At 37.0% G+C, this 26,169-nt stretch overlaps 1 protein-coding gene across 2 annotated transcripts in view; it reads right to left on the bottom strand.

Annotated features, from left to right (window-relative positions):
* Positions 1 to 26,169, bottom strand: part of GRM5 (glutamate metabotropic receptor 5) — a 244,159-nt gene that overhangs the window by 128,494 nt on the left and 89,496 nt on the right. For both annotated transcript variants that reach the window (XM_030953066.1, XM_030953076.1), the window contains one exon: positions 8,225 to 8,474. In XM_030953066.1, coding sequence (XP_030808926.1) covers positions 8,225 to 8,474 — 250 coding nt within the window. The remainder of the gene's footprint in view (positions 1 to 8,224; positions 8,475 to 26,169) is intronic.

Below are 26,169 nucleotides of genomic sequence, written 5' to 3'. Positions count from 1 at the left end.
ATAAGTCTCCAAATATAGAACTTGCAGTCTTAGAAACTGCTTCCTTTGTTCCCCTGGGTAGGACAAGGAGTAATGGGCTTAAAAGAATTATAGGTTTGATGTTAGAAAGAGTATAAGGAGTAGTTACACTTGGGAAGAAGCAGACTGACAAGGGCTGTGTAATTTTTGTCTTTGAAATACTTTAGGCAGATCTGTCCAAAGATGGATCAAGCACGAATTGGTAGAGATGAATCAGTGCAGAAGTAAAAGACTTGAAGGAGCCACTGTCTTTTTCTACAGTGCTGAGGCACAATTCTATTCAAACATACTGACTAAGAAATCTACCTTCCTTTGGCTGTTAATGCTAGTTGTAGGTGAGAAAGAGTAGACCTTTACTTACAGGAAGTAAATAATTCAATTGGACACACATGATTTGTCATGACAAGGTTAGAGGGATGGGATGCCATCCAGAGGGAATCTGACAGATTTGAGAGCCTGACCCGTGTGGACCTTGTGAAGGTAAACAAGGCCAAGTGCAAGGGGCAATCCCAAACACAAGTACAGGCCATACAAAGAAGGGATTGAGAGCAGCCCTGAGGAGAAGGACTTGGGGTTGTTGCTGGATGAGAAGCTCAACATGATCCAGCAATGTAAACTCACAGCCCAGAAAGTCAAACTCCTCATGGGCTGTAGCAAAAGAAGTATGCGTGAAGAAACATGTTGAGGGAAGTGATTCTCCCCTTCTACTTTGCTCTCATGAGACCCTGGACTGCTGCTTCCAGCTCTGGGGTCCGAACATAGGAAGGCTGTGGACCTGTTAGAGAGAATCCTGAGGAGGGCCAGAAAGATAACCACAGGGGCTTCCCTCACAAAGGTGCCAAGAATTCTCCAGGAGAACTTTGGTCCATCCTGGCCTGGTGTCACTTTTTGCCATTCATTTCCTGCTGACCACTCCCAGAAATAACAAATTGGTTTGATGGACCTTTGATCTGACCTGGTAGAGTATTTCCTAATACTACATTTTCAGATGTGTAGAAGGTGTGCTTACTTGCCAATGTGCACACTTGGAAATTCTTCATTGTTTGCTTGATGCCATGGTAGACATCCACCCCGATACCACCACCAGCACCCACCCTAAGAAATACATATCATTCCTGACACAGTAAAATGAAGACATTCTTCCATATAGGTATAGAGCTTACTCCCATCCCCACTACCTGATCTACATTAGTGACTGCAAAATTAAGTGCAATATTTATTGGAATCGGGTCAGATAGGTGCCGAGAAAAAAAATAAAAAATAAAAGCATACAAGAAATTTTTAAAAGTCAGGCAGATTGATTTGCTTTCATTGTATACAGCTTGTGGAGTCTGAACCACAGAAAGGAAATTATGCTTTTTTGAATAATTGCACAAACAGCCTTGACCAACCACTTCACAGCTTCCATCTGTAGCAGGACCCTGCTGCTATTGCTCACCCTGAGGGTCTCTGAGCCATGAGGCTGCCACAAATGCAGATCACAAAGCTCCCGCTCAAAACCAAGTTATTCTTTGCCCTCTAGTCTGCTTTATTTCTAAAGGCTCTGTTTGGATATAGGAGGGAAGACAACTTTTCACTTCCCTAATTTCTTTTGCATCTCTAGAAAGCAAACCTTTGTTTTGCTGTTAAGTTCCTGGGTTTTTTGGGTAGCAATGAAGATTCTGACTTGATGTTGCTATTTACAGTGCATTTAGTTACTAGATACACAATGATACCTACTTCCTTGGGCTGCACATTCATGCCTGAGCAAGAGAAAAAAGATAAATAATGAGTGGGCAGCAGACAGCTTTCTTAGAGAAAACAGCTTTCAGGTGAGGCTGCACCAGACTCCTGCCTACTACGGATTGAAGGAAAAAGATCAGGCTGTTCATACAGGCTGGGGTTGCACAATTTTACTCTAAAAGTACCTTTTCACCTGCTTATTTTGGAGGAAAGATTTGCACATTTATATTGCATTTATCTTCCCCGATTTTGTCGCGGGTTAGGCAGCAAGAAGTATTCTAGATAGAAGAATTTTGTCTGATTAATACTTCCCTGAAGTAGCAGAAACAACCAAAAATTAATCTAGAGCGCATTTCAGGTCTACAAAATTTCATATCCTAATTTATTTTACAAGAACTTCTTCACCAGTTGGACTTGTAGAAAGATAAAAAAAGGCATGTTAACCCACATCACACAGCATACTTTCTGGAAGGAGATCTTTACATCGAGATCTTTTTTCATTCAACAAACATTTTTTAAAAATCTCACAAAAGATTTCTTTTTAAACTGTTAAAAAGAACTAATTTACCTCAGATCATCTATCTTGCTTTAATTTTCCTTCAGCTACAGTTGCCCTTTTTAGTTGCTAACCAGCTTTTTTTCATATATATTGCTGAGTTTCCTATCAGCTGAATTACTTTGGAGGCTTCCTGGAAGTAATCCTTCTCCATATTTTATTCTCCCTCCTTATCCTCATTTTGACTACTTACCTTCTACTTAGCTCATTTACTACAATATCTCTTAAAATCAATAACAATTTCCTCCAATCTATCTCCTCAGGAGCTAAGCAGATCTTATTAGGAGAGGTGAATTGTGATAGAGAATATCTGTGTTGTTCTGAGAAGAATGGGCACTGCTTCAGTGGTCCTTCTGCCCTCTTGCAGAGCCTCCCTTGAATTGCTTGTGATCATCACACTGCTAGAAGTGGTGTCCTGTCCTAATCTGGACATGCTCTGCGGCCATGGCATGCTTCAGAGGCACAGCCCGAGGCATCCCAAGGCACAGACCTCACATATCACAGAACAGAGTGAATCCTGAAAATGCAGGAGCTGGTTCTTCATCTTTCCAAGGACATTACAGCACATAGAAATCAAGACCTGACTACTTCAAAGAAGATGAAAACTCTGCAGGGTGCCCTGCAGCTCTAGATTTCCCATTCCTTTGCTGTAGATATTGCAGCCAAGCCACAGTTTTACGTTATTTCTGTAAATCCTGGCTAAGTATCTAAGAGTCATGTAGAGATTAAATCAGATTGATAAATTTTGGCTGTGTTTCTTCAGCTGGACAGCTGAAAATCAGAATCAGTCCTAGAGCCTAAGGACATATTTTTATCTCTGCTAAATTTTTTTATTCATTGTGTATAATTTTGTCTTTTAATACCACAGAAAAACTGGATAATTTTAATTAACTCTTTTTTTTAATCAGATATGATGGTGAATACAGTAGTAAATCTGAATCTCCATATGCATACGTGAACATGTGAAGGAAATGGAAGTCCCAGTAATTTCTGGAAGATGAGTACTGCTTGTGGAATGTCATTTGGAAGCTATAGACATTGAGCAAGTAATTTTTATCATCATATACATCTACCTTCCATTTAGAATCATAGAATTATTAGGGTTGAAATAGACCTTAAGGATTATCAAGTCCAACTGTTCATCACTAAACCATATCCCCAAGTGCCACATGCACTTTGAACACTTCCAAGGATCATAATTTCATCACTTCCTTGGGCAGGGAATTGTTTCAATGCCTGACCATTCCAATACCCTTGTCCTTTCCCTTCTCTTCTCCTTTAGGTAGTAATAGTCTGACTGTCTTGCACTTGGAATCACAAACTCTTTGCAAAATTTCTGTCTTCTGATTTTTAGGTTTATACAAAAACTATTTTCTAATAATAAACAAATCAGCCACGGTAAGTTCTCTTGTCTGGAGGTAAAAGACACATAGTGACCACATCTGTGAATCTTGATATTCTTTTACCCCAAAACAGAGTATCTATGTCCCAACTGCTTCTTGGTAATAATCCCTTGGTAAATGCTGTCACCAACACCATGTGGAGTCCCATCTCGAAAGTGTTAATTGATCTAAGATAAAATAGTTCCAGCAAGCAAAAAAAAAAAAAAAAAAAAATTATTCAGTGCTGTGATAGTGTTTACTGAATCCACTTCACTAGGAGAGTAATAGTCAATATTCATAATTTCTGTTGCAACTAATAGCTTCTATTTTATTGTGAAAAATCATGTGACTTAGCACTAAGCTACTTAGTCATTCTGAGAAAAGTTTTGGAATTTCTGAAGATGAAAGGCATTAAATAAAATGATCATTGTAGAGATTTATCAGAGACACTTTGTCCAAAGGTCAGAAACAAGACGTCAAGAGGAGCAGGATGAAGGTAGGCATACGACACAAATAAAATTTCAGCTGTTGGGTCTGAATATTACATAAAATGAGGAACATCTGGAAATCATATACAACCAAGCTGGTTTTATCTACACAATTAATATTCCATGGTTCCTTCTGAAATCTGTTTCAAAGTTATTCTGCTATGTGGATGCATTATTTATTCTCAAATGAATTTATATGTAAGGATATCTCCTGGCATATGACCTGTGGATGACAGAAGCAGTAAAGACAAACAGGTGAAGCCTGGTGTCCACATCTCAATTAAACTGAGTATGGTTAAAATAACATTTTTTTTCACATTTGAAAGTCAGCACATTCACCTTTGCATTTGAGGTTAAGTCCAATTTTTCAAGATTCATGAGGTTAATATTTGCCAAGCATTTAAAATATTTTCCATGAATCAAAAGCTCTGGAATGTTACAGTCGCTAATGACGTGCCACCTGGTATATCTGTCACAAGCAGGCAATGCAATTTCAGAAAATGCACAGTAGGTCAAGAGTGTAGAGTTTATGGAAAGGTATCTTTTTCCTCCCCTCGGGGCTGTAAAGGGAATTTATGTGATATGCATTCCTCTTGGCCAATCCATTTTCTGTTTATCTGAGCATAAAACAGATGCTGTGAGAAATCCATAGCTTCAAAAAATCCCAATATTTTTGCAAGGCTTTGGATTGAAAATATTAGGGATGAATCCAAATTAAAAATGGAACATAAAGGAAAGCAAAGAGGAAGTGGAAATGTTGACTAATTTATTATTTCCCATAAAGCTACTGTGCAGCTTTGTGACTTTAGTTCTTTCTGTGCATTTGGAAAAGAAACAATTATCCACTTAACAAAACAACAGAGAAGGGTTTTTGGGGGAACAAAATAGTATTCATTAGTAGATGTAGATATTCTTGTAAGCCCATGGCATTCCAGTGAATGGCACTCTCACTACACTTGGAATGCCCTTTCATAATCTTCTCAGTTGAATGGGTAGCCAAGAGCAATTCCCGGATCAGACAAGGAATAAAAGTATAAATCTTATCCTAGTCCATTTTCCTGCATAAAATTGCAAGAAAAGTTGATTTCATGAGCCTTCTTTAATTTCAGATGTAGCACTTTCCCCTTAGAGCACTCTGAGCCATCTGTTCTTCTCAAAATCTTGCCTACTGTCTTTTCCCTGACAAATAATGCACAAAAGGGTCCCCAGTAAAATCTGCTTGTATGAGATCTGAGTTTATACTGGTGTCACATCCATCCCAGGTCAGTGCCTTACATTGTTCTCTACAGAACCAACCAACAACCCTAGCTTCTGACCAACAGGTCAGAACATTTGCAGACAACAGAGCTCAGGAGTCAAAAACCAAGAGAGCACATAGTACATCAAGGTAATGGAAAACAGATCTTTAAATCCCTACAGGAACTCAGATTATCACTGTAAATTATATAATTGTTTTATACCCCCTCAATGTCAAGAAGTGCTTTCCAGTTCTCTGTTCTTTTCTGTTGCTTTTTTCTTTTGCCTCTGCCTCAAAACCTAGAGATTAGCCCATAGTGGAAGGAGAACATTTTCATAAGAATGACCCTTTTTGTGGAACATTTTTACTCCAAAATTTCCCCCACCCTACACATGCAAAACACTGCTCTACAGACTAAGGGCAGCTCAAAGCCTAACAAAAATGCTAGGCTGGCAAAATTAGTTTTTATTTCTTTATACTTTTGGTTTATTTTTCCCTGGATTATTGCTGATTTTGATATCAAATTGGAAAAAAATCTATTGAAAAATACCACATGCTCCAAGATCCTTGGCATCTCTGAAGTGCAGAGCCAAAGTAGAGGGACTATATCTCTCCAGCCATCCTTGTCTGATGCAGCAGTTACTGGCTGGGCCATATTAACCTATGCCTGAGTAACCACTTCTCAGGCATTACCTTGGAATCTCTGGTAATAAATTAAAAGGATAGAAAAAAATCCCTACACTTTCCTTCTTTTTTTCTTTGTAAACACTTCCAGTTCTTCCTACATTTTTCACAATTAAATTTTGTAGTAGTGCCACAGGCATGGATACACCCTAAATGGTCAGGTACAATTAAGGATTTTTGTTTCAATTGGAAAGACTTTACAGTTTAGGTTTCTAAGAGAAGCTATCACTTTCAATATACTCAATGGAAGTCATATACCGAATAACAGCTCTGTTATAATTACCCATGACAATTTCCACTGCAGCTAGAAACAGGTATTTTTCACAAAGAAACAAAACAATATGGACAAAACAAACAAAAACTTGAAGCAAAGCCTTAAAGCCTGTTCTCTTTAGACCATGCTTTTTTTTGAAGAGATAATCTGAATTGCTCTACTCTTATTCATAGTCAGCAACTCCTGAAGTCCTTATTCATAAAAGCATCTGAGAGGGCTAAATTTAGCACTGTTGTACACAAATCCCACAAAAAATTATGTACAGTTTGGAGTCTGGAGTAGTTAAGGGCATATTTTTTGAAAACAATGCTTATGTGCTTCTAAATTTGGATACTGCTGCAGATAATTGACAATTTCCTGTATTTAGGTCAAAAGAAGCAAGAATTCTATGGCACCAGATTCAGCTAGAGATAGTGGAGATGGCATTTGCTCCCATCTACTCTAAACAACCAACAAGTAGAGTTTTCCACCAAAGGTAATGATCAAGAGAATCTTTGTACAAGCCCTTTTCAAGAATATGATTTTTATGAGCTACTTGAAATATTCACATTACAAACAAGGGATCTAAGAAGGTCCTCTTTTGCTCAATTAACTGTAGAACAAATACTGATGGCTACATGGAGGTGTCTAAATTATAGACATCTATAAATGTTCATGTGAATTTTACCTTGAGGATTGTGGTCCCTTTGGGTGTCTGTCCAGAAAAGGACCAAGACAGTCCATGAAAGTCCCTACAGATAAAATGTATTAGAAAAGAAGGATGGAGACAGTTGCCATGTATCCGAGAAAGAATTAAGAAATTCTCATCTGAAAATGCCAAAATGTAGGTTGATGTCAAAGACTAAGGGCAGAGACAAGAGCCACAGTTGTTTGCTTTCCCCTTTGCCCAAGGGGGAAAGGCAACTGTCTGCCACAGGGCAGACTGGGAACAGAGGCTGGTGTCCTACCAGTAGGACAGACTCAGTCTCCCACCTGCCAAGACAGTCCTTGAAAGTTTCCTTGGAGGTCTTACTGTGACTTCAGGTTTCACTAACACCATTATACTTGTATTCCTGTAGGGTTCATGCTTGGGACAGCAACTTGCTTGGGTCATCCTTCTAATAATGCACTGAAAAGGCACTGAGTACATTAGTTGACTCCCAGTGTCCTCCCTTTTGTTTTCAATACATCATTTTTCCTGTCTTGTTTAGGATCGACTTGTTGAATAAGGGAAAAATGTAAAGATCCCTTTAGGTTCACATCAATAACTTCTTTGCCTACAAGCCCAGGATTTTTTCCTTCTGGATGAGCACACCCTAAGTGACTTTTCTTCCTTTGGCAGTTAGGAAAGGAAACACTGATATAATAGAGCTAAGAGAAATGGTTACCTATATAGTGCCCTTAGGACAGTATGCACATCAACACACTGAGTCAGGAAGAAAAGGTGATAGTTAACAAACTTTGTTTCGGGAAATCCTGTTTCAGGTACACCCAGAGGCCATGTCAGCAATCCTTAAAACAGAGTTAGTGGAATGAGACACAGCCTCAGGCTGTATATGTACACAATGCATTTTAAACTGCAGTGAACAAAACGGGTGATATAGATCAAAGATTTTTGTGCTAGCTTTCCCTTACTCATTGCTGCTAGGAATGGCCAAGCAGACTTGTGTTTGCCTGGCATGTCATGAGAATGATGCATATCTTTGTAGAGTTTGTACTGCTATGACAGAGCTGACATTACTCCCTATCTTTCAGATATGCGCAGGTATAGGAGAGGCCATGAGTCTGTGATGTATGTTCTTCTTGTCCAGAAAACAGCATTGTTTTCTCTTTTTTTGCCCTGCTGACTAAAACAGCAGGCTATAACTGCATGGTATTACTCACCTGCCTAGCAGCAAGAACTCTCCAGCGAGTCCCAGGCGCCTCATGGCCATCAGGAGGCCTCTGACAGTCATGCCTTCACAGAAGCAGGCAACCACTCTTGCCTTGGGCAGGTGGCTCCGAAGCTTTCGCAGCAGCTTGTCAAAGCTCTGCTCGCCAGCATTGCTGTAGATCTTGTAGGAGTGTGCAATGCAGATCCCTTCCTTGGCTGCCATATCTTTGAAAGCTTCCATTCCACTTTCACCATAGTTTCCTAAATGCAAACAGAAACACAAATGCATATATTAAAATCCGTGGCAGCTTTACTTCCTTGAGAAACATCAGATATTTTAAATGTGTTACATATCTGCAGAGAGATCACTGTACCAATCCTAAAAATATCACTTTAATCTTTTAATTAGTCAATTTTTCAAGACAAGGTCAACAAATTTTTCTGGAAAATTCACTGCTCTTCAAGAGACTGCATCTCTACTTAAACCAAAGGCTGGTGTGTACTACACTGCCTGTGAGGATCTGGTCCACAATGTGCACAACAGTGTATATACAAATGGCAACCTCTTCTGATTCTCTTAAATTGACTAAATGTGGCCAAATGCTCTGTGATTTACTTCAGTAAATTAAAAAAATATACATTGAGAATTAATTTTTAGGTGTAATATTTTAAATATATGCAAAAAATAATGCTTACAGTATCACCTAATTCATAATGCAATCTGAAAAGTAATATTTTTTTTTAGTTAGACTGAAAAGTAAAATTTGTTTTGTTAAAGCAAAAACTTCTACTGAAGAATAAATAATAAAATTGAGGATTAGCATTACAGGGATCACTAGAGCACAGATGAACTCAATGTGCTTTAATATTTTTCTGGGTTTTCTTCCTGTTTGTTTGTTCTGAATTTAAATTTCTACCAGTGGGAAAAACTTTATATTTTCTTTCAATATCTTCTTCCTCTAGGGATAAATTGGTAATATATATTAACAGACAGATACCTTTTTTCCTTTATTCTGTCTTAGCACAGACACTTTCTTCACTGCCAGGCCTACACAAAAGTCACAGTGCTTAAACAGTGGATGTACTGATACCACTGACAGTCATTCCAACCAGGATTGTGTGTCTGCTTCCTTGTGCTCCTCCATCTGGCTGTTGAAATCTGTTTCATGTCTCATTTAAACAAGAAGGTCTCTGAGGCAGGAAATCTTTCTCAAAAGTAATGTCTTAAACCCTCAGTAATATTCCACAGAAATACAACTCATTAATTAATTAATAAAACTGTGAGTGTCAAGTGATCATGTTGCGAGAAACCACTGATCCTGTACAAATTTGTTAGCTTGCAAATGGAAGAATCTGTAAGAAAAATACTCCCTTACCAGCAGAATTACAAGTACACAGGAGCACTGACAGTGAAAATGCATGTGAAGCAGTGAGGATCAGACATGGATTTGGACTGTCGTCTGGTTTTTTTTTTACTTTGGACATTGGAGCCATCAAGAATTCATCTTGCCCGCCTGAGGAGTCATCCCTATCACTCTGGAGCTACAGCTCAGAGGTTTTGTTACACTCAGAGCTGAATATGAATGTAAAAACAGCGCTCAGTTTTAGGATCTTACCAACCAAATAGTCAAAAGAAGAAAAGAACAAGAAGACAGGAAGTAACATTATCTTTCTTTCACACCAGCAATGAATCACTGAGACCTTGAGACCACTAAATTTCCAAATTGCACCCAACCAGAATGGCAACCTGAATGCAGGTCTTTCTACCTGAAGGTAGACCCTTACCTGAAGGGTCTTTCTTTTCTTCCTTGCTGTGATTAGGCCTGATGGAAACCACATTATCATGCAAATTGTGCCCGGACAAAATGTCATTTAAACTCAGTTGTTGCAGTTCTTCCTGAGAGTAATAAATCAGGAGTCCAGTGCTTACCCCTGTGTCATGCCCTTAGGGCAAACTGTGTTTCCCATGGTACATGAGCATCAAGTGATTCCCATGGGACGTTGAAACAGTTCATCTAGAGGTCAAAACCATGGTGTCTCATGAAATATGTATTATAGCTGCCAAAGCCAGCCTGACGGAAAAACTGGTGTCAGTCATATTTAACTCCCAGCAGACCCAGAGGTCTTCAAAAATAAAATTAAGCCATCTGACAGGAAATAAACTACTTTGTCTCAACTTATTTCCATGTAGGTCATTCTGGATCAACATTAAATATTCTATTTCACTTTTTCTAACAGAAGATGAAAAGAACAAGGAAACATTGTCAATCTTTGCCATAGAAGATGTAAGTTTGAGGAAAAACTATATAACCCAATATGCTGGTTTTGGCTGTGGTAGAGTTAGTTTTCTTCACAGTAGTTAGTATAGTGCTATGTTTTGGATTTGTGCTGAACACAGGGTTGATAATATAGAAATGTTGTGTTGCTGAGCAGGGCTTACACAGAGACAAGGCCTGTTCTACTTTTCATGCTCTCATGCTGGTGAGGAAGTTGAGGGAGGAGACACAGCTGCGACAGGTGACCCCAGCTGATCAAAGGGATATTCCAGACCGTGTGGCATCATGCTCAGTACATAAAGTTCGGGAAAGAAGGAGAAAGGGAGGGATGTTTGGAATGGTGGTGTTTGTCTTCTCAAATCACTATTACACGTGATGTGGCCCAGATTTCCTGGAGACAGCTGAACGCCTCATGGGAAGCAGTGATTTAATTCCCTGTTTGCTTTGCTTGTGTGCACAGCTTTTCTTTACCTGTTTAACTGTCTTTATCTTAAACCATGTGTTCCTTAGCTTTTACCTTTCTGATTCTCTCCCCAGTTCTGCTGGTAGGGAGTGAGTGAGAGGCTGCCTAGTGCTTCATTGCTGGCTGGGTTAAATTATGACACCCAAAGACATTGAAATTCTGAAGATCTCATTCTCTGTCAAAAAACTCAGTGGAAAATTCCCGGCCAGGTCTACTTTACTTACAGAACTGCATATCTTTTATGTTGCAAATACTGCAGTATTTGCTTGAAAGTGTTATAAGAATTCAAACTTTTCTGTTTGAATTCTGTTATCCTCAGGCTTGGTATAAAGTTTACAATAGGTTTAATTACAGTACTGAAAAATAGCAGGTCTTTTAGAGAGCACAAAGTGCATTAACTCCTTTCCAATCCAATAAAATCTGCTCGAGCACAAACAACATGGTTTCATCAAGCATTGAGACAGGGAGATTTTATGAAACCCTACAAAAAGTTATGTGTCATCCAAAATCATAGGAAACATGTTAAACTACCAGGAGTACTTAGGAAAATGTTATGTTCTTAACATTTGGAAGAAAATATATCCTGGCAGTCCAAATCTGAGAGTTACTGAGGTCTCCAACTGGGAAAACTACAGCTCTATGACATGAGCTCAAGGGAGATTTGATAAAAACAGAAAGCAGCTTTGCTTCAAGACACTCATACAAATACACCAGTGGTGCTCTTGCCTTGCTGATTAAACTCTATGCAATTAATTATTCATAGTGAATTTTCCTGATGTGCAAGTGTTTTGATGAGGTATGTATATCTTGTATGAGCTATACTGTGGGGATAATGAACACTCCTTGATGGAAAAAGAAAGTCTTTTCTGTTAAATTTTTTGCACCATATATTAGCAAAAATTTCATCTGGGCTTTCTTTCTGAATAAAACATGTATGTGCATAAACATATACCTTTAGCATTGAAGAAATGAGAGTGGGAAAGAAGGTAAAGTATATTCTGTCATTTCCTTGAGGATGTAAGGTTCATAGTGGAAGAGAATCTCCATGATTTCTGTATGGAACTGGTTTCCTCAAGGACATGATTCTTCAGTATACCTAGAGCAGTGCTACCAAAACTGCCACAGCTAGAGTAAGTTTCCACCAGTGGGGCAGTTCCCACTGTTCAACCAAGACTATGACACAAGAAAAAGGATATAGGGGCTTCAGGATTTACACAAATGGATGGACAATGGTGCTGTCTTATGCAGCTTGGTGTTTCACGTGCAAGTGAAAATTAATTCAGAACTCCTTAGCTGGAAACGAAGTAAAATTTTTTGGTGAGTCCCATATGATGAAAGTTGCCTACATCCTGGAATTTATCCATGTATCTATTTTGTTTCCACTTCTAAATTTAAAGAAAATTCTGAAGGAAATGTTCAACAGAAGGGAGGGATTGATTTACTCTTGCTTGCTTCATTCTGGTTCATCAGAAAAGACTCCAGAAACAACACAAGCTGCAGCTCAAGTACAGTCAATTTAAATTCAGCTCCTCTTGCCCCATCAAACTCCATCTCCATTTCAGTATTTGGAAACTGGCACCTTTATACTGCTACTGGTTCTGCTGGAGGGCATATCACAGTTTTTTAGTTGATGTTCCTGTCCTCTTGAAACTTTGTCTGCAGTGCTGTAATCAGAACTATTAGCAGTAGATGACTTTTGTAAATGCTCTTGGCAACAAGTGGTAGCTGGGCTCTTTTAAAATACTGGCCTGGATCCTGCATGTTGCCTACCTGAACACCTGGCCCTAAGCCCAGTCAAAAGCTACTCCCATATGTCTCTTCATGTTTTTTTAAAAAAACAATTACATCATCGTGCGAAAGACTTGTCCCTGCTGCAGAGTTGGAATTTTGTTCAAAACTCAAGCATATGTGTCCCCACCTACAGTCTAACTATAACAATCTGTTGGTTCCACTTCCCATGAATCAGTACTAGAAACTATTAAGAAGCTTAAAAAGAACAGATTGTGCTTTTTTTCCAGATGATGCTTAATATAGTATAGCACATAATAATACTTCAATCTGATAGAAAAGGGTCAGGCAAATTGCAGGCAGCTCTTGCTTCCTCTCCTGCCCCCAGCTGAGCCAATTAAACTACCTAACCATAAACCATTAAGATCTTATGTGCATTACAAAGCAAAACAACAATGTTTTAATTCTTAAAAATATTTAGCAAAATGTATTGATATCTGCCCTATCAGATTAAAGGTTATCAATAGAAGGTGAAAAGTCTCTACTGTCAAATGGAAGAACAAACTGTGTTTTCTCCTGCCCAGGAATTTTTGGGATGTCATGTATGCCTTTTTGCATAAAAGAGCTTTTATTATCCATAGCTGTACATGCAAATTGTTACCCGCCAGTTCTTTTGTTTGAGATATTTTCATTGATCATAGATGAGCATCAACCTTTAGGAGAGTTTTAAGATGTAGGATTGTTTCTGGCAGGCCACAGTGAAAATTCACAAAGCAAAAGAAGAGGAGCCTTGAGTGGAACAGAAGAAATGCATTATGTCATTCGTTAGGCAGGTAATAATCCTACCTGTCACAAAGCATATTTATTTAAGCAGAAATACTCATTTTTCTAGACAAGGAAGAACAAACCAGAATAATATTCTATGTTGTGTCTGAGCCACAGAAAAGAAGTCAAGACAGGTTAAAATTTGCAGTATATGTTTTGCAAGAAAGAAATGGAATACATATCTTAATTTTCCTCTAGTTTCCATTTGCACCAACAGGATGAACTTTGCAAGAAATATAAAAAAAGAAGGTATAGCTTTGGTATAATTTTGGAAATGCAGGTGGGAGTAATACCACATATTTATGAAAGGCAACATGTTGGTTGATTAGCATGATGCTCTTCCCAAAAGTTGAAGATATTGGCGTGTTTCCCAAATGGAAATGTTAGATATGTCCTTGACTGTTACAATTCAAATTAATAGTGGAAAAACACCAATAGTACCTGCTACTACCTTCTAGATATTTTCTACATTTTGCTCTTTTGACTATGGGTCTTCTAAAGTGCCTCACTATCAAGAATAGGGGCATAAAACAAGTCTTTCGAGCAGCTGGAGCAACCACATGCCACTGATACAACATGATCAAAATCACAGCCTTCTGTGTTGTTATGTCTGCAAATAGAACATGACAATAGAGTGTTACTTTATTCTAAAGGGTACAAACCAAATGAAATCAAAACACATATGCCTGAAATTCTGGAGTTGTCTATATGTGTTTAAAAAAAAAAGAAAAACCAACTTCTTTTCATCTGATACAAATATTTAAATGAATTTTAGAGGGGATTTCAGTTTCTATATTAATTATACATGTGTAAAACAATAAAAAATAAAATTAAATGTTCATTTTGAAAGCAACCCATTAAAACAACTTAAATGAAAATAATTCCCCCAAATAAATTCCACTTAAATATTTCCAATATTTTCTTTTTCCTTAATAATCACTTGGAGACTGGGCTGTTCCACTTAAACCATCTCGAGTGTTAGATAGCAGCTTCAAGACCTTTGGGCTCTTTCCTCATGATATATTAAACATAAAAATCTGAATTTAATTGAAAAAAGGGATAAATATGTACACACTTCTGTATGGACAGGTTTCTCCCAAGAAATGACCTCTCTGTTGAAGCAGACAGGGAATGTTGGCTGGGCTTGGAGAAATCTTCTTTCTGCCCTGCTCAGCAAAGGAGTGTCACAGGGCAAAAATTTTCATAAGAGATTAAATTAGGAGTGCTACTTACTCCATCCTTGAAATTGCTATACTTGCCTTCTGTAAGCACAGACAGTCTCAAAGTGATTCAAAGGACAAAATCTAACATCTGAGGCCTCATAGGGGCCATCACAACTGATGGCTGCAGTTGGGACTCTGTCCTTAGCTGTCCGTATGATAGTGGAGAATCATTTACATCTTTTTTCTTGGGTGTTAATCTTATCTGTTCAAACTAAAAGCTCTTTAAACAACATTTACCAAGTACTCATAAAACTCAGACCCAAAAGGGTTGCCTATGTCCCTGTATGTCGCCCACTACAAATCAAGATGTGTCAATACAAAGAAACATTAGTTACCATGATATCATTCTTGCTATAAGCCTAATTTCCATTTCTATGAAGAGTTTTGAGGTTTGTAGTTTTCTACATTTGAAGACATTAAATGTTTTCATAATCACAAAAATGTTAGCTAAACAAAGCCCTCCACCTCCGTTTCTAATCTTCTTAAAATTCAAACCAGTGAAATAATATGTGGAAATTATAATATTTAATTTAGATATTGACCAATTTATCATGTAATGTAAGACTCATATTGCTTTCTGCAATATAAAATAAAATCAAACATGTATTTTAAATCAGGAAACTATTTTTATTTCTAAAGTAATTAGCTAAAATATTTAAAAACAAATTTAATGTTTTTAATTGGGAAAATAATTATCTATTTTCTGTGAGGTTAAGTTTCAGCTACTAGGTATTTTCTGACTAGAAATTCTCATCCAAAGGCTTTTAGACCAGCTCTATTCATAAGGTATTTGTTTAACTAACCAACATTTAAATTATTTTAGAAAAGTAACATATAATATACTCCAAACATAACTGTACTTAATTAATTTAAACAAATCTGTTTATTATCTCCTCATCTGAGATCTCATAAGTATCAGTTTGATATCAAAGTCTCTTCTCTCTCATCTTCTTTGAGCTATTTTGAAATAATAAATTAATTTCTCAAGATAATGATGACCTAGTTTCACAGTTTAATGCACCCCACTTTTATGTATTTTTAAATTATCACCTCATAACTTTAAAAGAGAAACTCATTTAAACATTGCTGTTATGTGAGCAAAGGGAACAGTGTGGAAGCAGTCTTTTCTGTATGCTTCCTTTGATCCCTCTAGCTGACTGGAATGTCTGCAGCTTTGTGGCTCTTGTCCACTGAGCAATGTTTGAAGTCCTACATGATGCTAATGTCTACCAGAGGATTTAAAGTCTGACAGCTCCTGCAGAAACACGCTGACGTCTCTGACTGCTCTCCTTGTTTTCAGACTGGAGTGATTAAGATTCTTCTGTACTTTGTGTTTGGGAAATAGATCTTTCTCTCTACCTGGGTCTAAGACATTTCCATTAATAAAAAACAGTTTGAGAATACCTGAGACAGACAGTATTGGACTGGAGGCTCTTTCTTCCAGGACACAAAAGCTAAGACAGAAAGGAGAAGGCTTTGCAGTGGGAACTTTTCGGTCTATAATTCTGTATTCTTCATTGTGGGTATAGTGAATTCCCAAGGAATTCAGCTGTTTGGGGTTTATTCGCTAGCATTTGGACCTAGTCCCCATTCTAATTAGGCTATCAATTATTATATTTCTCAAAAGAGTTGGTCCATTCTACAAATGAACACTACTGCCCTTCTATGAACACTACCATTCTACAAGTACACTTCTGTAAATTTGCAAACTGGAACATAACATCATGTAATATTAATTCTTTACTATGATGTGCATCTGGTCTTTTTTTGAAGTACACATGATGTCTTATTTTGCTGATGCAGTAGGTAAGCAATACCAGAAGTCATTCAGCAAAAGGAAGCATAATTCAGAGATTATTAGATTCCGAAGGACTTCAATTAATTTTGAGTTTTCTGCTAAGTGCCTTTTGCTCTGCCCTCTGTCCTCATATGTGCAATGAAGGTAAAAATGTTTCCCTGATGGTCGTGGTGCAAGAATAAACATATGATTAAAAAAGTCAGACAACTGTAGCAAAAGAGCACCATCTACATTGGTCAGACTGAATGAAACATGACAGTTTTGCCTCACAAAAACTCACTTTTGCTTTTTTATAATAATAATCACATCATATTTTTTATAGTAACAATCACTGTTTGTCTAATATTCATTAAAATAAAAGCCTAAAATTTCCCAACAGTAGCTGAAGTTGATGGCAAGGCTACTGCTAAGAGTACACCTTATTTTCACTCCAAATGATTATGCACATTCATATTCAGAACCTTCATTTGGGAAAGAGTGAGTTTTGTGACTTTCTCAATATAAACTTGGAGAAGAGAGAAGAATCCATGAAAGTTTAGTATGGTAACTGAAAGGCAGGTCTATTGACTGTATTTCCTGGGAGTGCTTGTCAAAAGGGTTTGAAGGGGGCAATATGAAGTTTCTTGGGGTATATTTCTAATTCTTAGAGTATACTGTGAAGAACAACAAGAAGACCAAAACTGTAGGACCAGCTACTTTCTTGCAGATGTTCTCATTTCAAGAACATGTTGCATAATCGTTGCTCCTTGATCCATAACAGAGATTGAATTCTTACAAGAATATTTGAAAAATGTATTTGAGTTTGTTGAGGTAAAGGTGGTTTCTGAAATGTACCTTCACGTGATATCACTAGGACACTGTGATCCTCAGCTTTGGGATGCAGAAACTGAAGACGGAGAAAATAGAACAGGGTCAAAGGCAAGAATACGATCTTCTTCACTGTGTGGGTGACTGTGCACTGGAACAGATTGCCCAGAGAGGGTATGGAGTCTCCCTCACTGCAGGTATTCAAGAACCATCTGGACACAATCCTGTGCAGTGTCCTCTGGGGTGGTCCTGCTTGAGCAGGGAGGTTGGACCAGATGAACCACTGTGGTCCCTTTCAACCTTACTCATCCTGTGATTCTGTGATTTGCTGAATTTCAGTCTAAGCTGCCCTATAACAAAAGGATAATTAGCTACTAAAAACTGCATAATTACGAGCTCTCAACAGTAGTGGAGATTGCATGGCTACCTTGAAGAATCTGTCCAATGCCAAACTAGTCTTTCTCTTCCCTGGTTCTTAACCTGGTTTTTGTATTCTCTTTGAATTTGACCCTGTTAAATATTTTCTATCAAATAGGGGAATAGCTTCTCAAATTGATATTTTCAGAAGCCATCAACAGTTTTTAGAACAATCACCATGTATCAACTTAATTTTTTAAAGATTAAACAAATGCAGTACTCTGGTTTTCTCGTGGCTGATTTCCAATTAGTTTTTGTTGTCCAGACAGGATAGGAAAGTACCATATCTTGAAAAAACTGCATGCTATCTTATACTTTGCCTGGACAGAGTAGAATTGAAAGACTATTTCATGCCTCAAAAACTCATTACCTCTTTGTGTATTTTTGGTAGGACATTTAGCTTATTTAAAAATGGAATGACACTGTTGACTCAAGTATAACTTGTGATCCATTTTAATTATCTAGGTCTTGTTTTCTGCAGGACTGCTTCTTAGTCAGTCATTCTTCATCCAGTATTTAAGCATTAGCATATTCTGTTCTAGGAGCAGTGTCATCCAACATAGTTCTCTTTACCGGTTTAATAACCATACTCTGTTTATTATAATTCAAATCACTGGAAATATACTAAAAAATGGAATCAAGGCAGATATCTGAGAAGGCCATTGAGTTTATGTCTCTTGTGAGAAAGTGAAAAGTACAGTTTGAACAATGATTTAAATTCTGTTTTGCACCTAACACAGGTAGGTTGGATTCATAGCCTCTTAGTATATGGTTCTAAGCTAAGTCACTCATTCCACACAAATGTTCTGAACTGGATACTAGGTTGACTTGATATGATTTATTTTTAAGAATACATTGTCCCTTTTTTATGACACCAGAAGGACAGTACTCATTCCTTACAAAAATTGTTTATTTTTGCAGAAGTGAAACACAATTGGCTGAGCTCTTTCCTCAGTTTCTCTTTCAAGAAGTGGTAGTATTATTTCAGTTTTTTGGAAAGTTGTGCACCTCAGATAGGTTTTATCTAAGAGAGCATTAAAAATATATGCAGTTATTCCAGAGTGCTGAAGTCCCCTAGAAGGAAACAGAGTAAAAGCCTTTTGGCCAAAGTGATCGGAGAACCTGAAGCTCTTTTTGACTGCAACATGCTCAAGTTTCTGTAAGATGGCCTCATTGATGTGCTAAACATTGTCATCCATCATATTAGCCTGTTTCTTAATGATCTGAAAAGGTAGTAAACAATGTTAATTGAATCTGCAGATGGCTTTTAACTGGACAGTGTTGAGGATGCCAGACAGGACACAGAAACATTGTAAAGTTTTCTGAAGACATTGTTGGCTTGACCAGAAATTGCACAAAAGAAAAAGGGTCTTTGTCATAGTTAAACAAAAAATTCTGGGAAAAATAGCCAAAAGATTCAAAATTATTCTGTAAAATAAAAATAAAACATTCCTTTCTGTAATGCTAAAGCTAAATATTTTAAATATTTGAATTCTTTGAATTGTTTCTGGTCTTTTTCTTTAGAGAATTTCCTTTTGCTAAGAATAAAAAAATAATTACTTTTCCTTCAGAACTGCCATTTGAAAAAAAACCCATCGGGATATTCAAAACTGCATTCCCAACAATCTCTGTGGCTAATTTTTATCTCATTTTAGAAGAGACATATACTTTTAAAAGAGGTAGAAAGATAATTAATATTACCTTCCTTTGAGATATATACCCACAAGGCAGAACTAGGTCTGAAAGGCTGTGGCAGGAGACCTTCCCTATGTGATTTTATGAATTAATTGTAAATCTAAAGCTGCTAGGACTTAGTTTAATTAAAACTAAAGAGCACACAGAAAGAAGAAGCAGGAAATAGCCTGAGATGTCAAATGGGCTGGTTTTTTCTGTCCATATTTATAGCTTCCTCAGAACTTCATTTTTATTTTTATGTTTTCAAAAACACCAACTTACAAGGCTCTAACAAACTCCATGAACCCGTTAAAGACCTGATATTGCACTAAGAGGCAGTTTTCACAAACAGTGAAGCACTTCATTGTAAAATGTGTTTTATGAAAAAACACCATGGGAAGGGAGAAAAGAAATAAAACTAAAATTATGAAAGAACAAAAAAAATCAACCTTAAACTCTCCATTTACTTTTTAATTTTTTTTAAGTACTATATACAAAAAGATGACAACATTCTTCATGATTTTAGCCTCAGCTTAAATTTCATCTGAGATCCCCATCAACTGAAAAACTCAAGGCTGACTGGGGAAGTAAAAGTCCTTTTTATCATGCATACACTTGGCACGTTGTGTTGACTTCAGATATCAATGGAGATCATAAAAATCAACCCACACCACAGGAGCGGTTGATTTTCAGAAATGTCTGATGACAGTGTACTGTAACAGGCAGTGTCCACACAAATGGTAACTAAAGAAAATTTCCCTTGCAAAGGTGACACAGACACATAACCATATGTACCAGTCAGAAGGAAAGGTGACAGAAAGGAGATGAGGACAATATTTTTTATATATTACTTTGATGATAAAACAAAGAATTGAATAGACAGATAGATAAAGTGGTATGTATTTATACCATTAAACGGTGTATTAATAATTTTTATAAGCTCAGCTAGTACTAAATATTGTTTGCAGGCCCCTGCAAAGATCTTGGCTTCACCATGTTATTCATGACAATTCAGGGTAAGAGAGCACCTTTTCTAAAATACATAATTATATTTATGCAAGAAAAGCAAGGAATAAGAATAGAAATAAAGTCACATTAAGATTAAGAAAAAAGAAGTACTTGCAAAATGTCAGGCCTCTGATTATTTTTAAAGGAAGGCTAGATAAATTTCCCAGTCTGACACTTGCTAATTGTGATCTTAACCCTGTCATTTGGGATCTTGAGCCATCCTTCTGGGTGCTGCCTTTGTTCCATTTATAGCAAATAGAATGGAACCAGCAACTGCAGGAAATGATACACCTACCTATCTTACACATCTTTCCTCTTTTTTTTTTTTGATAGATGAGATGACTAGAGTTGCAGAGTGCATAATATGATTTGCTTAGTTGCCTTATTTTCAGATGTCCAAAAAAACCTGCCCAAAACATGCAAAATCGCAGAATCATAAATCATGGAGTTGTTTGAGTTGGAAGGGACCTTCAAAGCTCATTTAGTCCAACCTGACATGAACAGGGACACCTTCTACTTGGTGTATTGCTCAAAGCTCCTTCCAGTCTGGCATTGACTCTGGCCATTCTCATTCACTAACCTAATTCCAAGAAAATCTTTCCTCCCTCTCCTCACAGGGAAAACCTTCCTGATTTGCAGGATATTTTTTTTACCAAATGTTCAATGCAATTTTGGACCTGAAAAAGAATGTTTTTCACCCTTAAAAATAAATTGCCAGCTCTAGTAAGAATGTCATCATGGAAATGATTTAGTCCATCACATAAGGGTAGGAAACTGACCTGGAGAAGGAATCAAATACCCAATTTAGGAAATTTTATACTATTATGTTCCAGTGAGAGAACTGGCTTATTTAGAAGATATTTGCATTGGAAAACTTCTCGTTCCATGTTTCTGTGAGCTTTTTTGGTTCCAATGGCTGTTTTTACATCAGGGAAAATGAAATAAAAATATAAAGTCCTCCCAAAGAATATTTTGTAAACTGTAGGTGATAGAGAACTTTATCTTCTTTTAGATAGCTCAGCACCAGCTGTGAAAATTTAACAGGTTTGTTATAGAGTGGCTGGTATGCCTTTCATTATTGGCATTGCACTGCTGACTACTGACTAGCTGGACCATTGGAAAAGTATGCAATCCTCCATTATTTGAAATTGACGACTCTGCAGAACTAGCTACTTTTCATTTTAAGCAGCTAGGGCAGAAATTTGCTTCTTATTTCAGTATGGTTTGGATGTCTGATGACTTCCTAGTCCTTTACATCAATGTGGTGAGATCTAAACCTCAGTCAACCATTCCTCCATTCAAGTGACTCCATCATGACAAGCCCAGCTCTAGACTATGTTAGAGAGTGCAAACAAACGTTTACCACAAAGGCAGAATCACCATACCTGAGGTACGTAGCCGAATTTCACCTGAGATCCTCCTCAATAGTCAGTTACATCTAAAGCTTGTTTTCTTTTCTTGTTTGAGGATGTGATGAACTCATCACCTTCCTTTGCAATTTGCCCTCACTTATTCATCCTCAGTCTTAAACAGGTACGTTTCCAATAGCTTTCACATTGTCTTCATAACATTAATAGTTTTCTTGTCAAATTCAATGACATACCGGTTAAAAAGCAGATCCATTCTTGCGGCAAATTTGTTTGATTTTTCAGACCTCTTTGCAGTTCTATTACCTCATCAGCTGTAATGGTGTGTTTGCTTAAAAAAGGCCACAGCAGCATGGAATGTCGATGTTATGAAATGTGGCAGCACTTCAGAGTGCGCAGAGGAGCCACTGAGTACACCACAGCTGAGGGCTCAAATGGCACAAAGAGTAACGACCACAATGAGCAGGTATCACAGTATGTTAATCTCAGTGTAAAATAGATTTGACTCTAAGTAATGATGTTCCTGCTTGGACCAGATTCCAAAATTAGTGCAGAAAGCAGCAAGCTCTCTGATCTGCTGCCAGGTCACCAGGCGCTGGCTTGAACAGATGCTCCTTATGGAATTTATTGTGTGAAAGAAGGAACACCAGTTAATCTGATTTACAAGGTTATGCATAATATTTCTGCACCACAGATTTCCAATTTGTTATTAGCAAACAGCTTTAATTCTCCAATAAATACGTTTGAAAAGATTTGCACTGGGCTTTGCTGTTATGTACACGAAAAACTGCTTTGCAAAGATCCCTATCCCCACAGCATGTGTAAGATTTGAAATTCTGGAAAGCACATGAATAATGGAGGCAATTTTGACCAATGTCTGCAATAAGCTGTAAAATTTAGTCAAAAATAACATTAACAAGGCTAGCAGGTGGAAATCTGTAATGATGCCTGCTGGTCTCCAAATGATCATGCCTATGTGTGTTCCTGTGTTAGTAGACTCCTGAATATTTGTCAGCTTTTCATTACTATATATTACAACAGTAAAGACAGGTTTTTGCTTCTATGTGTTGCTCCTGCATAAAAGTTAATGATGTTATGTTGATTTTCTCTCAGTATAGCAGTGTAAGGCAGAAAATTCTGATTGAAATTCTGCAAATTTCTACTTTTTTTAGTATTATTTTTTACTTTTTTTTTTCTTATTTACCTCTAAAATACTATGTGCTTTATACGATTTATTTAGGTATCTGCTAATATCTTTATTTTCCCCATTTTACCCATAATATATAATTATGTGACAATACCCTGCTTAACAACAAAGTCGGTTTACTCTCAATTACTCTCTCCTATCAGAAAGATTAGATATTGAAAATTTCCTATGAAATTTCCAAGTTGATTTTCAGCGTGTGAAATTTTCAAACAGAGAAGGATCTGCTGTGAACATCTCAATGCTATCGTTCACAACAAAAGAAACACATCTTTTATGTTGTCATTAAATTAGTTATTTGCTTTTGGTTACAGCAAATTCTTCAGAACTCTCTTCAAGAAGAACAAAAATGCAGGCAGTATTTTTTTTTTGTCTAAGGTTTAATAAAATCAATTTACTAGTAAGGTCTAAAGCTAATATCATGCCTTTAACCTGATGTTCAGGTAATAACCAGGAGGATATCTGCAATGGTGTGTTGTCCTTGCAAAGATATAATATGTTTGAACATGGCATCACGTGTTCTCATCTTTCTCTAAAGCACAGAATCTGGACTTGTGATATAAGGGAGATAGCAAAGTGCCTCCAGCATTCTGAGATATGGCAGTAAACAGTCATGTAGCACTCAGCAGCTAAGTACCAAGGGAACATCAAGAGAACAAATAAGGATTTGAGTGCCTTGAATAAGATTTGTGTCTGGGGAAAGTGTGGTCAGTATAATCTGTTGCAACTAGATCTTGATTAGTGTCCAGAGAATCCAGGGACACCATTTCCTCATTGCTGCCATTCACAACTGCTTTGCCATTATCTGCTTCACTCTAATGAACAGAAGCCAGGATCAAAGGAGATCAGTCAATTGTACTAATTGCTGTAAATAAAAATCAAAGATATTTTCAGTCTCAAAATGTTCAAAATACGATAGAAGAGAAAGACACAAGGTTTAAAAACATGAAAAGGAGTGGGAGATGAGAGAAACAAAATACATTTTGCATAATGTCAGAATTTCTACCAGACAAATTCTCTCTGAAAACAGATAAGACCACAGTGTGCCAGTATGTTCACTTTTTTTTCCTTCACCTTAGCATTGGTTAGCAATTTTCCATCCAAATAATGCAGCTTCCAGAGTCTAGTCCACACAGAGGAATAGAGATGAGACACTCCAAATTAGCAATTCTGTGGGCCATAAAAAAATGTTAATTTTAATTTTGAGTAGGCGAAAAACCCATCAATCCCATGAGGACATGAATGTTTATTTAGGTTGAAAAGCTAATGGGGTTTTGGTCCAACTTCATTTATTTAATGTTCCTCAGGAACCTTTGGCCCTTCCTGGTGCTCTTGTAAGCATCAACAGGACTCTAAAAGAAAATGTGACAAAGCTGAGTAAAATTATCAGAATAAAATTAGAATATTCTTGAAATGAAACAAGATTTACTCAAACTACAGACAAAAGAGATAAATAAAAATAAAAAACACACCAAGGAACATGGAAGCTAAATTAAACCATGAAGAAAACAATATTAAGCCTATTTCCCCAAACTGATAATAATTAGTAGTAATAACTTTCCTTTTTATTGAATAAGTCATCAGTGGATGTCTAAGTGCTAGTTAAAAATGAATGTTCATATTTTCTCATGCTCTCTGCTATGGTACCTGAGACACAATATGATCTAGTAAATGCTCCAAATTTCTTCTTTTTGCTACTGACAACCTACAAAAAACTGTTGCAGTCCATCACTTCCCAGACTATAAATCTAATCAGCTGTCTGTCAGTGCTATACTGCTATAAAGCAGAGAAATCTTTAAGAATAATCATGCTCACAAGATACATGTATGTTGCATCAAGGCCAATGCAGCGTTGTATTTTGTATTTTTATCTGGTATGAAGTGCTGTGGGAAGTTCTGATTTGAGCAGTACACCCTTTCCTATCTGAATTTATGCCCTATGTCTTTGTATGAATTGAATGCCCAGTCACTAATATTCATCTGAGAAGATGGAATTAGGCAAACAGGGAAAGCCATGTGATTATTCAAACCACATGGCACCATGGAAAGCCAAGGGCAGCATTAGGGTTTCAAGAAAATGAATATAAGCACTGCTTAATTTCTGCTCATAATTCAGGTGGGACATTGCTGGCCTGCAAGGGTCATTCCAAAATATCAATTACAATGAGGCTTAAACAATTAATCAATTGATCAGCCCTATAACATGTATGAAGCTAAACTGTTTAGCAGTAAAACAGAGGAGAAAAAGAAATGCCTAAGGAGCCTAAGGACTAATGTAGCAAAATTGCTAAAAACCCACACTCCATTATACACCCTCTAGCTCTCTACTTGCTTTACTAGTCAACCATTGTCTGGGCAGAGAGAGTATAATAATTTGAGAGAGTATAATATTTGAAAATAGCCCTGTAGGCAGAGCTCTTGACATGGAACTTTTTTACCCTGAGATTTGGTCTCATTTACATACAAAGCTAATCCTAGTGAAATACCCTCTTTCCTGCTTTAAATAGTGAAGAAAGTAAAACTGTTGTATCATGTTAATTGTGAAAATCTTGCTTAAAATGTTTGGGAGATTGAGGCATAGGTGTGCAGAAATAGGGCTACTCTCCTTAGACTTTTTAATAATATCTTCTCCGAGCAATTTCTACCTTTAAACTCAAATTAATATACCTGGAAATCAAGTTAATTTGATTAAAATGGTAAAACCTTTGAAAGCAGGAAAACTTTTCTAGATCTCTAATATTAAAAAAAATATATGTATTTCATTTCCTGGGGCTGCAGAAGGTTTCTGGACCTTTCAAATGATTTTATCATTGAGAATTCCACCATTAGATATTTCGGACTAAATTCTCAACAATATGAGGTCTCTTCTTTCCACAAAGTCTCTCTCTTTTTATTTTTTCAAACTTTATGTCTTGCATGCTGTGGCTTAATTTGTACCATATTTCTCTTTAGAGCAGGATACTGAGTCCAGATTTTGTGTATAACCAAGGGAAAATGATGCATCACTTTCAAGCATCAACATTGTGTTTAATATGAAAATACAAGGCAAAATTTAGAATGTCTGAACACTGCTTTGGTAAAGATTATTCTAGAATTATAAAGACATAAGTACCCAAATATATCAAAAAGCAGATAATGATATTTCTGTGTTTATCATGTTCTTTAC

This window comes from Camarhynchus parvulus, chromosome 1, assembly GCF_901933205.1.
Source record: "Camarhynchus parvulus chromosome 1, STF_HiC, whole genome shotgun sequence".
Classification (NCBI taxonomy): domain Eukaryota; kingdom Metazoa; phylum Chordata; class Aves; order Passeriformes; family Thraupidae; genus Camarhynchus; species Camarhynchus parvulus.
Note: the sequence above shows the minus strand (reverse complement) of the source record. Positions and strands in the feature narration are given on the sequence as shown.